Source organism: Serinus canaria, chromosome Z (genome assembly GCF_022539315.1).
Source record: "Serinus canaria isolate serCan28SL12 chromosome Z, serCan2020, whole genome shotgun sequence".
NCBI classification, from domain to species: Eukaryota; Metazoa; Chordata; class Aves; order Passeriformes; family Fringillidae; genus Serinus; species Serinus canaria.
The window spans coordinates 39,447,696-39,462,528 of record NC_066343.1 but is presented as its reverse complement, the minus strand read 5'-3'; the positions used below and the strand labels follow the sequence as shown (position 1 = coordinate 39,462,528).

The following is a 14,833-nucleotide window of genomic DNA, read 5'->3' as shown; positions in this document are numbered from 1 at the left end:
CAGTACTGGAGATAAGCTCTGCAAACGTATTTCTATTTGAAGTTCACTTATCACTGAGAGACTGATATGGTACCCTGGAACGAAGAAAATGAAAAGCCAGAAACCTCAAACTTCAAACAGCAGCCACAACACAACGACAACCCTTCAACATTTCTTTACCTACTCTGTTTTCCCAGTGTCTCTCTTTTTAGGGGAAAAGATGAAAGAAACAGAATTGAATCAGCAATGACAGTTTCACTGAGTTACCAGAAATATCTAGCTCATTTCATTCTTTTTTTAGATAATACATATAAATTATTTATATGTTTCGCTCTGAATAATGGGGGCTGAGAGTTACTCATAAAAAGATAAAGACAATCTTATTTAATAATTCTTATTCAGTCCACAATGGTTTATAGGTACATAATCCAGAATGAATTCACAGATAGGAAACCAAGATAAACAGATATACAAGTCCACTTTTCACAGACCCACCCCACATCCACTAGGATCAGGCCAGTCCTAGATGAAGATTCAGACAGCAAAGGGGACTTGGACAGTGAGCCATGCTGTACTCCTCCCAGGAAACTGAAAGTTAACAGTATTCACGATTTTCATCTAGCAAAACACAACACAGTTTTCTTGATATTTCTTTTTGAAATACCAAGCTGGAATATCAGCACAGACCAGATCAGCATTTAGAACTGTTTGGAAAGGTTAATTACCTATTCCAACAAAGCAGTCAGAGATTAAAAAAAAAGCAAATTTGCAAATATGTAACCCTGGTATCAGTCATGTGAATAGTGAAAGAGGGGAAATATGAATGAAATTTCTCAAACTCCCAAGAATGCAGATTTACCTAACATGTCCAAAATCAAACGTGTATCACTAAGACCTGACCTTCATGGGTTAAAAACAGGTTGAAAAGACACCAAGCAATTAAGCAATCTAGACTTTCACGTGGAGGTCATGGAGGTGACAGGCAGTTTCTACAAGCTCAGATTTCTACTCTGACCTTCTGTTGGTGGAAGATTGCAAACGTGTACATAATTCAGCTGAATCTTCCAGAAAACAGAGGAGTTACTACATAATTTGTGGCGACTTTCAAAGACGCAGCAATTAGGCGCTTAATGCTCTCTGACTGTCAGGGGAAGATAAACACCTAGTCATTGCTAGTATTTCTGGGAATAGCCACCTCTACATTTGTTTGCATATTTCCATTTGAGTTTTAGGAAAGATTTTCCCCTGTGTACTTATCTTTCAGCCTTACAGCATTGACTATTAATAATTAATACCTGTGCCTCCTCTCTACTGTACAGTATCCAAGCTATACTTATTCCCAGATTAATTATATGTTATAGTTAGGAGGAGATTAAGGTACCTATAAATTAATCAAGCTGTTTCTGCAGAAACTTTAAATTGAAAAGTGTTTGGTTTTCCAAAATGCTTTTTTAATTTAGCAATATTTTTTAACAATTTTTCTGAAAAAAAAATCTTAGGTGAATGAAAATATAACACCTCAAGTTATCTTATAAAGAAAATTTTAGAAACATTTTAAATGTTCAGCTGCAAAAAAATGTCATTAATACACAAGCCATACTGCCTTGCAAGAACAGGCCACAGATGTTTTCAACTGTTCATTTCAATGAGTTAATGTACCCTTTATTGTAATAAAAACCCAAACAAAACTACTCAGATATAAAACTGAAACTAGAAACAATAATCTTTTCTTTCTCTACTAACACTAGAGTGTGCAAATCAGGGAGAGAAAAAAAAAACTCCAGCAATCTTAAGCAGTTTCATCTCTGTCTTGTGTATTTGACATTGTAGTCCACAAAGGCTGCTTTAATTGCAGGATGGCCTACACCCTCAATCCAGCTTGGCTGTTTGTGTGATAGTAGCTAATGATCACCAGAAATCATCCTTGCAGGGACTGAGCTTCTTGTTTCATTGAAAGTATGTTAGTAGCATGATTGCTACCCAATGGGGAAGAAAATACTTCGATCCTAATCCTGCTTATACATTGTCAAGATCCTGAGAGGAGATTCATGTTCAGCACTACTAATTTCTAATCTCTTTTCCAAAAGAGGTTTCAGTAGTTGCTGTGTATTTCAGAGATCAGACAGGTGCCCTCAAAGAAAAGAGAGGGTGAGAAAAAGATATATAGAAATCTTGAAGGTCAGTCATGGGACAGCTAATGAGTCTTGGTGCTTCAAGTGCCAGTGGTGCGTAAGCAAACTATCACAGATATCACTTTTGGTGCTGGATCCTAAAATGTGCTGAGCATTGCCTTCTGACTAAGATTTCATTGCGACTGTATGCTGTGTTTCAGACTGGTGCAATTTTTACTTTGTAAATAGAGCCTTCACCTCTGATCAGCCCTTAAGTGGCGCTGAGTAGTCATTAGCGAGGCCAGGTGTGTTCTTGCTTACCCACAAATGCTGAGCAGCTGATGTGCTATCAGCTTTCACAGCAAAAGCTCAGAGTGAACAAGGACACCCTGCAAGGGTAAAAGCACCATTCTAGAAAGTCAGTTTAACTCCACAAGCACTGATATGCTTTTGGTAAAAAAACACTTCTGCCTGTTTCAACCTGTTTCAAATGAAGCCATTCACTGAGAAGGTCTGAGAGGACTGAGCTTGGTCTTGATCCAGCACAGGGTTAAGAGTTTTAAGATAAGAAGCTGTGAGGAAAAAGGAAACAGGGATAGAATCAAAGAATGGCCTGGGTGGAAAGGGACTTAAAAGACTATTTTGTTCCACTTCCCATCCCATTGACAGAGACATGTCATAAAACCACATTGCTCAGAGTTTCATCCAACCTGGCCTTGAACACTCCCACGGATGGGCCATCCACAGATTCTCTAGGCAACCTGTTCCAGCGCCCCAAAGCACTCAAAGCAAAGCAAATTCTCTTATCTCTTCCAAGCCTAGAGGCTTTTGACTAAGTCTCTGTGTTTGGAAGAGGAGCAGTTAGGAAGGGGCAACTGAAAGTGGCCAAATGCTATGAATATTTAAATTTCACTTGGCAAGCAATTCTTACCCAAGTGCTTGGATGTGCATACAGTAAAACAGAATCAGAAGAAGCTGCAGGTTTTACAAAAGTACTCCAGAGAAGGGTTGGATTGGAAAACTGTTTAATCACCTGCCCAGGCTGTCTCGGTCTGAGACAAGCCTTTGTTATTCATTACTTTTCTATTCTTAGCTAAGCCTTCTAGTGAAATCCTTTCCTCTATTCTTTTAGTATAGTTTTAATATATTATCTATCATATAATAATAAATCAAGCCTTCTGAAACATGGAGTCAACTTTCTCGTCTCTTCCCTCATCCTGTGACCCTTGTGGAAAATACCACAGGTTACCACCTGCCAAAAAAACCCCTAAACAAAAATCAAACAAAAACAAACAAACAAACATATATCCAAAGCTCACAGAAGTTCAGACAGGGGAATTAATTAGGTGGCAGGCAACTCTGTACAGGTACAAGAGATGCCAAAGGACCTAGGGCATAATGTGTGTCTCCTTCTTCATGCCCTGAGGGCAATACCACTTTTTCATGGTTTCAAGAACTTTTATACCAAGAATATTGACATTGTTCTGCTGTAGCAAAAGAGCTGCTCCACTGTATTTTTTCCAAAATCAGAGCACTGATGTTATTTAGTGGCATGTTAATAAGGAAGAAACAAGGCACATCACTATCACAAACATTTATCTGGTCCAGAAAAGGTAGTCACATACCCTGGAGCAGAATCACCAGTTCAGAATATGATTCCGAACTGGCATTTATTAAATATATTTCTGAATCATCACTGCTCTGTGTTGGAGTAGCTGAACTTATCCATAGTGTCTACATCAGCTGCACATCTGGCCATAAAATCTGCATATATTGATGAACACACGAATCACCACATTCTCACAGACAACAGGTTCACAACCAATGGCAAAAAAAAAAAAATCTTTGCTTTAAAATCTTTATATGATCAATCTATGATCATGTAAAATGGTTTCGTTTACAAGTTTATTAATCTTCACACAAGATATTTAGTTAGTAATATTTCTGCTGAATTAAGTGTATACATATGTATACATTCTCTTCACACTACCAGTCATTTCTGTCAAATTTTTGCTTAGTACGTAAGTGCAGCTCTACCAGTAAAAGCATGATGCCATTTAACTCAGCACTTAATCTCTGAAAATGGTCTGAAGCAAGCACTTAGAGAAAGAACAACAGCAGTAGCTCCCATTGTGCTCAGTTGGCTTTTTCTACCCAGACTCCACTAAAATTGTTTTAAATCTTTGTAAGCTTTGACCAATTTGTCCAAACTCCAATTTTTAACACTTCTTTCAATTCATGACAGCAACAATGAATTTTATTACTGCCTATGGTTTTCTAAAAACTATTTCTCAATACCAGTGGCTTTACACTTAGTTTACTTTAGAGTGTTTCAGTTCTAAGAATTATAGGGCAACTTCTCCCTGATCACCTTCTCCAAGTTATTTTACAACATCTCTTTCTCTCTCATTCACTTTTGCTTACTCTCTGGCTCTCTCTTATTCATTCTCTTTCACTCACCTCTTTTCCTAGACATATTATTTTTTACTCCAGCTCTGGATGAGATCCATTCTATTAAATATAATTCTCACAGCCTTCTTTTTTCCTTTTCCAGTTCTATTTTTCTGAACTAATGTGACCTGAACAGCACACAGCAAGCAGCGTTGCTGCAAGAGTTCATGCAAACTCAATAACTTTTGTGACAACTCTGCCCTGGAGCAGAGGTTCATATTCATGGATAAGGATTAAGATTTTTATTAACTTATACCTCAGTTACTCTAGTGTTCTGCCCATAATACTTCTGTTTTACCCCTTCACAGAGACTGGAGATCTCCCAGACTGATCTTTCCTCCTAACTGTATGGAGTATTACAACTCTGTAAAAACATAACTCCATTAAACTGAGGTTGCAAGCTGTCTGATGTGTTTTTCTGCCAACCTCCACCATTTTCATGTGGGACACATTATTAGAAATATGTATTAAAGAGCTGCTCTTTCCAAAGCAGAGATCAGCTGCATCCAATATTTGGTGACTCTTTACAAAGGTCTCTCTGATGAGGAACTGCTGTACATTTTGTCTATAGCTCCCATTAAAAACAGAACCACTACTTCATGATAAAGAAATTAATTACCAATGGACCAGAGACTAATTTCCTTTCCCAGTAAATACTGACACAATGCTGTACTACTTAGGTTGTAAGATTAAAAAAATATTCTGCCCAGGTCAATTGTAAGTGATAGACTATAGTATACAAATGAGTCTCCCCACCACCCTTACTAGTGAAATAAATGAAATAAAATCTTATCAAAAAAACCCCTATACCTGGGTAGAACTGTCACCCAATTTTCACCATATATAAGTTTGAAAGCAAAATGAGAATTTTATCTGCAATTGTTCTTTAGGGGGAAATAAGCAGGCATGCCAACAAATCCACAGTGTTCAGTGTCATCCTTGCTAAACCAGGCTCTATGCTCTGGGAAAGTCAGAAAATTCCAGTGTACTCAAAGCTACCAATCAGGATCAACTGCATAGAGGGAGTGTACTCATAGAGTGGTTTCACTAGTTTGAAAGTTTTATTTTCATACAAGCACAGAGCTAAAACCACTGCAGTGCTCTGCTAATCCCAGACAGCCCTGCAGCACACCCACATGGCACACATGACAAAGCATCCTAATGCTTGAGGGTGCTTATGATTTCAGACATCTCCACAGTGATAGATAAGACTGAACAGTTGCTTCAGGGTCCTACAAAGCTTTTCCATGACACTTCCAACCTACACCATGGGTATCTCCAAGGTATTTCTGTCTAACTACCACCTCATACTTCCACATTCAAAAACAAAATCATAAGCATGTACTCAGATTGATCCACTGAAAGTGACAAAAAAAAAGGAAATATATATTTCCAAGTTTAAATCATCATTCAAATGCCCTTCTGAAGGGACTTAAAGACTATATTTTACCACAAGGGAGTTGATTCTCCCCTTGCACTCAAGAGCAATGGCCTCTTTCAACAAGAAATCCACTCCAGAGAGGATGTTGAACAGCAGCTTCACTCTGTCATTCTATCCTCATCTTGTATCAGTTCAGAAACACAAAGATACTGCACAATAAACCCAGGGTATCTGGCACAGAATTAGCCATTCTGCATTTCCACAAGTGTAAGAGTGTGACAATTGGCCTCAATATGGTACCTAGTATATGGAATGGTACCAGGAATAGTTCCTTGAGGAGGAAAATCAGTAACAGCTCATCCAGGCATGGCTCCTATTTGAAACTGTTAAAAAGTACAAGCTCCAAATGATGGTTTCTGGGTTCTTACAGTGTATCAATGTCTCTTTATTCTCTTGAGATTTCCTGGGCTGGGTTTGGTCTTCAGTGTTTTCCTCAGCAAGAAAAATAATAGGGTTCTATCCACCGATGTGGCAGCACATCTTCATGGACCCATAGAGGAACTTAACACATGAGAACTGTACAGAATCATAAAACCACCATTGCTGGAAGACACCTTGAATACCAACCAGTCCCATCCTCCACCCAGCACTACCACTATAACTCTTTAATCACTAAACCACACCCCCCAGGAACAGATCCAGACTCTTCTAGCACACCTCCAGGGATGGTGACTCTACCACGTCCCAGGGAAACCTATTTCCTGATCACCCTAACAGTGAAAAAAATTTCCTAATAACTATTCTGAATCTCCCCGGTCTCATCTTAAGGCCATTTCCTCTGGTCCTCTCCCTGCTGGCACAATAGAGGAAACCAGCCCCCACCTCACCACACCCTCCTTTCAGGGAGCTGTGGAGAGTGATGAGGTTCCCCCTGAGCCTCCTCTCCTCCAGACAAAACAAACCCAGTTCCCTCAGCCTTTCCTCATAAGACCTGTTTTCTAGTCCTTCCACGAGCCTTGTTGCCCTTCTCTGGATGCTCTTCAGCACCTCAAAGACCTTTTAGAAGTGAGGGGCCCAGAACTGAACACAGGATTCAAGGTGTGGCCTCACCGGTGCTGGGTGCAGAGGGATGATCTCTAACCTGGTCAAATTTGACCAGGTTAAAGATCAACCCCTCAAAAGTAGCTTCAAATATTACTATAGTTTAGTGTCAGGGAGAAAGGCTATGTGATCCCACATAATTGTCTGAGAAACCCACATGAAAAAGTGAACAGTTAATATATGAGCGCTAGGAACTCCTTTGTTCTCAGTACCATTGGACATAAAATGGCATACTACAATTTACTGCCTACTATTAGTACACCACTGACATTTTTGAATCTACACTAAGGCAAAGTTTCCACAAAAGACCATCCAAATGTGACACTAAAAGATACAACATGGTGGAGAACCTAGGGTTTTTGACTGCTAATTCAATTTGATTTTATTGTCACTGTTAGTCTCCCATGGATAAAAGAAAATGCAATGCTGCCTTCTGTTTAGAGTGTCATCCAGAGTTTGGGGGTTTTTTTGTCTGGAGTAGAATATGGAAAACTATAGAAAATTTTTTAAAGTTTATGTATGCACAAAATATTAAATATGTCCAAAATACATACACATGTTTATTTATGTAGGAAGAAAGGATTATTATAAAAGTGGAGTTGGGGAGAGGAATAAATATATATTATTAATTACTTGAAAAATAACCTATAAAACACCCGCTGTTTTCCCATATTTCAAATCTTTTTTGACATAAGACAATTAGCTCAATTTTCTACATTTTTTACACAGTCAGAAATCTTGAAACATTTAATTTTAAACATCTGAAATATTGAAACAATTCATCTTTTAAATTCTCAAACTCAATCAAACATTTTGATACTCCTAAGTCAAAATGCTAGTAGCATTTTAGTAGCATACTCTACATTTAGAAGACATTTTGGATTAATTAAAGCTGGTATTTTTGCCTGCTTGAGCTCCCTCATTATAAAACAAAAGGACTGCAAATTAGCTTTCAGAGCAACTATGGAACCTTTGGAAAAAAAAAAATTAAATCTTAATAAAATGGAGGCAAGCATCACTGCTAGACTATGCCAGCAGCATAAATCTGCATAATATTTCATATATATATCAGTGTGTGCGTATGCATGTGTGTGTACACTATAAAATAATATACTATTATTTCATATATCACTATTCAAAAAATCAATCAAGAATAATTCACTAAAAGCCAGAATTAAATGCATGATTTTGGCAGTTTCATTTGGAACCATTGATATAGCCTATTTTGTGCAAACACAGAGACTGTGCAGTCGAATATAAAATTCTGCAACATATAAAATGCTACAACAGAGGCATTTAGCATTTCCAAGAAATTCGGCAAAGCAACACCCATTGTGTGCTATGTACTTCAGAATCAATAATAGCTCTCCTAAAAAAGAGTTAGGCATTCTTGTTTCAGCTCCTATTACATGCTGTTTGAAAGAACAGTCAGAAGATGGTGCCTAGTCTCTATCTTTGCCAATATATAATAAAAACTCCTTCCATAAAATTATAGGGAATTCTCCCAAAATTATTTACCAATTGGTGAAAGATTTTTTCTCCACTGCCTCCATTAGGACTGTCTCAGACAGTGAAGCTCTCGCTACAGTAAGAACCACTCCCCTTGCTTAAACTTTCTTTTTTCTTTCCATTTTACACTCTGATGCATGTATAACCCTTTCTTCCTAGCCTTTGATTCCTGCACTAAAAGGGTGTGTCCTTATTAGAAGCATCTCATAAACAAGCTCTCCGCTCTCTTTACGTTTATAATACTCCTTCTTCCCTCTTTTTGTCTTCAATTAAGTTGATCTTTCTTGAATACAGATATCTAGATCAGAGCAGCTGAGGTCTCATTAGAGCCTAATGATATTAATACCTTCCTGCAAATGGAGTTCTAAGAGCCAAACAAAGTTTTGTCCGTTACCATAGCCACGTCATGCACTGAAGCCAGACCAGTTGATTGTCATTTTATTAATTTTCCCACATCCTTTCATTTGTCTCTGGGACACTGAAGTACACACATTATCAACTAGCATGGCAGGAACTACCACTTTCCTTCAAAGCAATTGTGCTTGGCCAAACCACAAGGTTTAAATTTGGAAAGCAGCTGTTGCTGGAATCCACCTACTGATCTTTGCTGGGCTGCTGCTTGTGCTCTGTGACACATCCCACCAAGCCCTAATAATGTACTGCAGGAAATGCGTGTCCCTTTCTCTTCATTAGGACCTGTTAGGATCCCACTAAATCTTGGAAATTCCTTCAACCAAATTACAAATACACTTATTCCAGGGAGCTTTGAAAACTTCTTCTACAGAACTGTAAGTACTCTTACCTGTACAGTGGCAACAGTCATATGACATTTCCACTGTGATCCCACCACATCTTATGATTGCTATAGCTTATCTCTTTAACCACATACCTAGGCAACTACTGATGGTTTTTTGTTAGATGAATTCCAGGCATCTAAACTCACAACTGCTAAAATAAAAACAGTGAGGAAAACTGTCACATTCCTCATAAATTCAAAACTGTAATTTCCTCAGTTTTTTACTGAGCTGTCCTGGTTTTGGCCAGGACAAAGTTAACTTTTTGAGGTAACCTTGAGGTGACAAAACCTGGAGCTGTGTGGGAGTGTCTGGACTATTATATATTCACATCATTGCTGGTGTGCAGAAGTAAGGAATTCTTGGGCTTCCAAGAAGATGTTTGTGACAATATAAGGTACCAAATATAAAAATAACTTATTTTTATGATTTGTTACATAAGAGAAGAATGTACGCTGCTTTCAACTCATCAACAAAGCATTTAAGTCTGTACAAAGAAGGGTACCCTATAAATCATGTCTTAATTCATGACAGAATTTAAAATGAAGAATAGAGAGACGTTATCAATATGCTTGAAAACATGAGAGCAACTGTAAACCAGCACGTAAAAATGCATGTATGGAAATTCCAGTTTTGTAAGTCCATTTAACAAAATCCAGTTGAAGACTGGACCAGTTGATACTACAGATTGGCAACAGTATTCTCTAGTTGTGGGATACAAAGGGAAATGAAAACACAAGGTTTTTTAGGTAAGAACATAATTTTTTTTTCTCTAATTGCCTGGTGCTGCTAAGCAGTACAAAATTTTAGCTTTTGTAGAACCTTCCATAAACTTAGCACTAAATTAGCTACGCTACGAGATGTAGCAACAACTGTATAGCCAAGATGAATAAGCCAGTGCAGCAAATTTAGCTAACAATATAGCTAACAGCTCTTTGAAATATGGAAACCACATATGGTATGATATAATGAGCATCACAATCAGTTTCCGGTTTTGGAGGTTTTTTCTGAAGTATCACTATTTTAAAGTATTTTGACAAAAATTTGGTTTTATTTAAAAGACCCTCTTTACTTCCATTAAGTAAAATAACTTTTCTGTAGTTTTTTTGAGTGACTGTCAGAGAAACACCCAATGGAAGTAAGTGTTTATCAAGTCTTACTTAATTATAGCCCAATTATTAGCCCAACCTAATCATCCTATCAATTCCAAGCAGGTGAACATCTCTATAACTTTTATGATTGTGAAGAATTAAGAACACTGATGAGACTGTTAATTATTTTCACTTTAAAAGGGGGATGCAATGGAAACTATTTGGTGTAGCTGTGCAAAGCTTTTACAATTTTATAATGTTGAGCTGACGGTGATACCCCAATTCCTGTGATTTTTGACAAAATTAATTAAGGTGTAGCAAGAGGTATCCAGCCAAATTATTTTTTTCATCTTCTATCACAGAAACTTCAAACTGGTAATTGTTTCTAGAGATTAATTGCCATTATATGTACCCAAAATATTTAAAGTCACATATCTAGTCTTAATACTGAGACCAGCAGGACAACATGGTGAAGAAGCAGTTCTGAATTTCAATATCTGAGGACTTCTGCTTTCTGTGCTCACCATTTTCTCCTAGTCTCATACAATGAAAGTCATCTGAAGCCATGTGGGGGTAGCAGCAGCAAACCTCCTATAAAATACAACCTGCAGAACCACTTAACACCTAGGAAAGACGACTAGTTATTGTAAACAAAAATGTCTACAGCACAGGCCTGACAATTTTATTGCAGAAATGTAAAGATGCTTATAGGGAGGACCAGCCTGAACAATTTGTCAGAGCTTGACAAATCACATCTGTTCTCTGTATTACAGATTTTAAGTCCATGTACTCAGTGACGGGTGAAACAGAATGACTGCTTTTACCTGATAAACATAATAGGATTTCTTCTTGCATATCCCAAAATTCATGCACTAAGAGAAAACTAAAAATCCCAAATTCCAGCACACAGTCAGAGCCTAGAGCTGCTCTGTGCTGACTCTGAGTCATGCCTATAGATTCTTTTCTAGTTTTAGTGCCCAGAACTACACAAATCAAAATATAATAATATAAAAATATATATAATATATAATAATATAACAAGTATGATAATAAATAGATTAAGCGAAGGGGAAATTAATTTAATAATGCCACTTTAGGAACCTTTACAGATTACAGCCTGAGTACAAATCCTCAGAGATAAATAACTTTGTATCACAACATACATGCTTATTTAAAAAAAAACATCAGTTAAGGTTACTTTAAGGCAAATTTAGTCAGAGATTATATACATACCCTCTGCTTCTCAGGGTCAACATATCGAATGCCAAAATAGTCTTTTTCCAGCAAGCTGTAATAGTTGCAGATGTGATCAATAAGAAACTGACCCTTGGTTTCCCTCTGCAAAAAGAAAAAGAAATTATACATTATGTTGAGTATTCTGAATTTGCTGTCTACAAATCTACGCAAAGTGTCAAGGAAAATGATACATGAAATTTGTTATTATTCAAATGAGGACAAGGATTTAACTGTTTATCGTCTCTATAAGACTCAAGAGAGTAATGATCAATACACACCTTGCACATTCTCAGATTGGTTAAGAAAATATTATTACTACTCCTACCTCAGGAAAACTCATGCTGCTTTAATGGCTACAAATTCATAAGACTTAATATACTACTAGCAATCATATTTCCACAGATGATCTAATGGCATAATATTTATATACAGAATTTCAAAACACTTTGTGGTTTTTTATCCCCCAAATTTGAAAGCAGATCTGAATGTGAGTACTCTATTGGATCTTTACACAGTGCCCACAGCAAGAGAGGTCTAATCACTAATTCCCTCCATTAAGTCAAAGCAACAGTATACAGAACAAATGCCCAAATGACTGAAAGAGAAATTTTCATCTTTGTGTGGTCACTGGGTAACCACAGCCAAATCTTACTGCTACACATGATATTTAGCTAACAATCACATTTCTTTCTTTCTGTTTTCTTCAATCTCAAGAGTGTGGGTCTATTCTCATTCATCTGATGCCTAATATGGAGATCCTACACGAGTTTTCCCATTTCTTTTGATCCAGCTAAGGTGTTGGGCTTTTTCCTGAAATGTGATTTGTATCAGTATTAGCATGGGCTACAGCTGTTTTCCTGAAATAGTCCATTCCAAACAGACAAAGGTGCTTCACTTTACAGTGATGTCAGGTCTCTGCATTTTTTCCCCTCTATGTGTCCACCCTTGTCCTGCACTGAGACCTCTCTGCTGCAGACCAGGAGTCTCTACCTTTTGATGACATGAAACAATTTGAATTCAGCTCTTTAATGTCTACTGAATAGACACTACGCAGGACATGAAATCACTTTATATAAAAATAATACTTAATTGTTTTTCTCCAAACTACTTCCTGAAAACTTTAATGCTATGCCTTGTTCAAACTTTTTTTAAGAATTTAAGAGGTCGTTTAAGCTGCAAAAGGCATGGCAAGCAAAATTGAAGGGACAGCCTCTATATATCTCACAGTACTTTACAGGGCTGGGTATTGCAAGCATATTCCTTTTGCACAGAAGTAGCTGAGCCCAGACCAGCACCATACCCTGTTGGAGGTCATACTCTCAAGGGCAGAGGAAGCGATGGTCTGGGCACCACCACTGTCTGCTGAGATCTACTGCTTCCCACAGGAAAAAGGAGACATGCTTCAAGAATGGAGAGTTAGAAAATAATGCAATCTGTGAACTAAATTTTTTGTTCTCTTATCTTTACAATTAATAAGGATGCATCATGCAGATGCAGTTGCTAGTTTTTTGGTCTCCATCACTCAACAAACAGATTACTAAATAAAAAGCACCCTCAGTTAAGGCCCTGACAGAGAGATGCATTGCCCTTCTGTATGCTGAGGCTCCTGCAGGCATAACATTGCCTGCCATAGGGACCTCCTCTCCTCCCAAATTCACTTCCAGCCACAATGGAATTGCCAATTTCTCTACAGATTTCCTTTTCCTAGGAAGAGGAAAAGGGGTGGCCTCCTCTGTTTCTAATGCTACCGTGTAAGCCACCTGATTCCCCTACTCCTATCTATCTCCACCTTTTATCTCCGATAACTTTTAGTCCTGCACTCTTCCATGCTCTCCTACTTGCCTGGAGACATCTCTGCCTTGTCTGCGCATGGTGCTTCCATAATTTGTTTTTCTATTTTTAAACAGCCTTTCTCAAAGGATGTTAACACAATTTGTCTGTTCAGTTTGTGCTCATGCGACCTCGTGCTTTACACCCTGCATTGTTACCTTTTCCCATGTAACCTAGATGCAACAGGTTTCCTTCCAGCCTCAAGACATTTAAAAATCAACTTGTTTGCTGTTAAGAGCGGTTACATTCACTGACATTTATTTGTGCTGTACCCAGTTACAAGTATGGGCAACCTGGAGACAACACAGAGAACACTTTCTTCAAGAGAAAAAGTCCTATCAAAGTCCAAAAAATACAAAAGGAAAACTGTCACTCTCCCTGTAGCTGACAAAAAAAGGGCATACACTTATGTGGCCATATTTCAATTAACTGTTTTCTAATTTAAAATCTTGTAAGTGTCTGGAAAGTTTTATGACTCTTAGAGACCATAGAAATATTGACAAAATTGCATGGTGACAATTCATTACAAAGGCAGTAGGAAAAATTATAAACACAGATGAGACATTTAAGTTGCATGCAGTTTTAAACTAATCTGCAGCAAATTAAATAGGACAGGGAAATAACATCTATTAGATGACTCAGGTACAATCAAACATGAAAACAGATTTTACTGGCAGCAGTGTACAAAAGAAATCCATTGTTTAAAACAGTGTAAATGTGGAAGCCAAACTATCCATATTTCCAAGTGATAGCTTTAGAGGGTGTCACTGTGTCCTGGCTTGGCTCTATGGTGCTTGTATGCCCTAAACCAGGACACACTGGAAGAACAGTCAGCTATACAATCTTTTACAACAAACTACTAGGCGTTCACATTCTAATCTATGAATTTCACAATCTAATCTATGAATCTATGAATTTTAAAAGCCCTTTGCTTCAGTCCCGTAAATAATCACAAATTTCTGAGTTCCTGAAGAAACTGATAAAAGCATACAGCACACGTAGTGTTTATAAATCCAGAAAGAACGTTCTGTTTCTAAAAGGAATTGATGCCCTAGTTTTCTTCCTTGGAAAATAGATGATGGAAACAAACCAAACAAAAAGAGCAAAAAGCCTCTAAGCTAGATTCATGCTCCAGCAATCTTTAAGCCTTCCATTGATAAATAGAAAGGACTAGTTAATAACTTCACCCTTGGTTAATATATCCCCTTCAGTTCATTACATTTTAAAAAATATTTAAAATGCACAAAGTTGGCTAATTCAGCACTTGCACAATGTAGTGAGAGTCCCCATTTGAAATTGTAAATGTTCCACTATTAAAGTCTTCTAGACACCTGAAGAGGAGAGGGAGGA

The 14,833-nt window shown here is 37.6% G+C and overlaps 1 protein-coding gene across 3 annotated transcripts in view; it reads right to left on the bottom strand.

Annotated features, from left to right (window-relative positions):
- Positions 1 to 14,833, bottom strand: part of FRMD3 (FERM domain containing 3) — a 134,845-nt gene that overhangs the window by 61,624 nt on the left and 58,388 nt on the right. For all 3 annotated transcript variants that reach the window (XM_050987090.1, XM_030237053.2, XM_050987089.1), the window contains one exon: positions 11,651 to 11,755. Coding sequence is in view for 2 of the 3 variants with exons in the window: in XM_030237053.2 (XP_030092913.2) it covers positions 11,651 to 11,755 (105 nt within the window). In the remaining variant the exon portion in view is untranslated. The remainder of the gene's footprint in view (positions 1 to 11,650; positions 11,756 to 14,833) is intronic.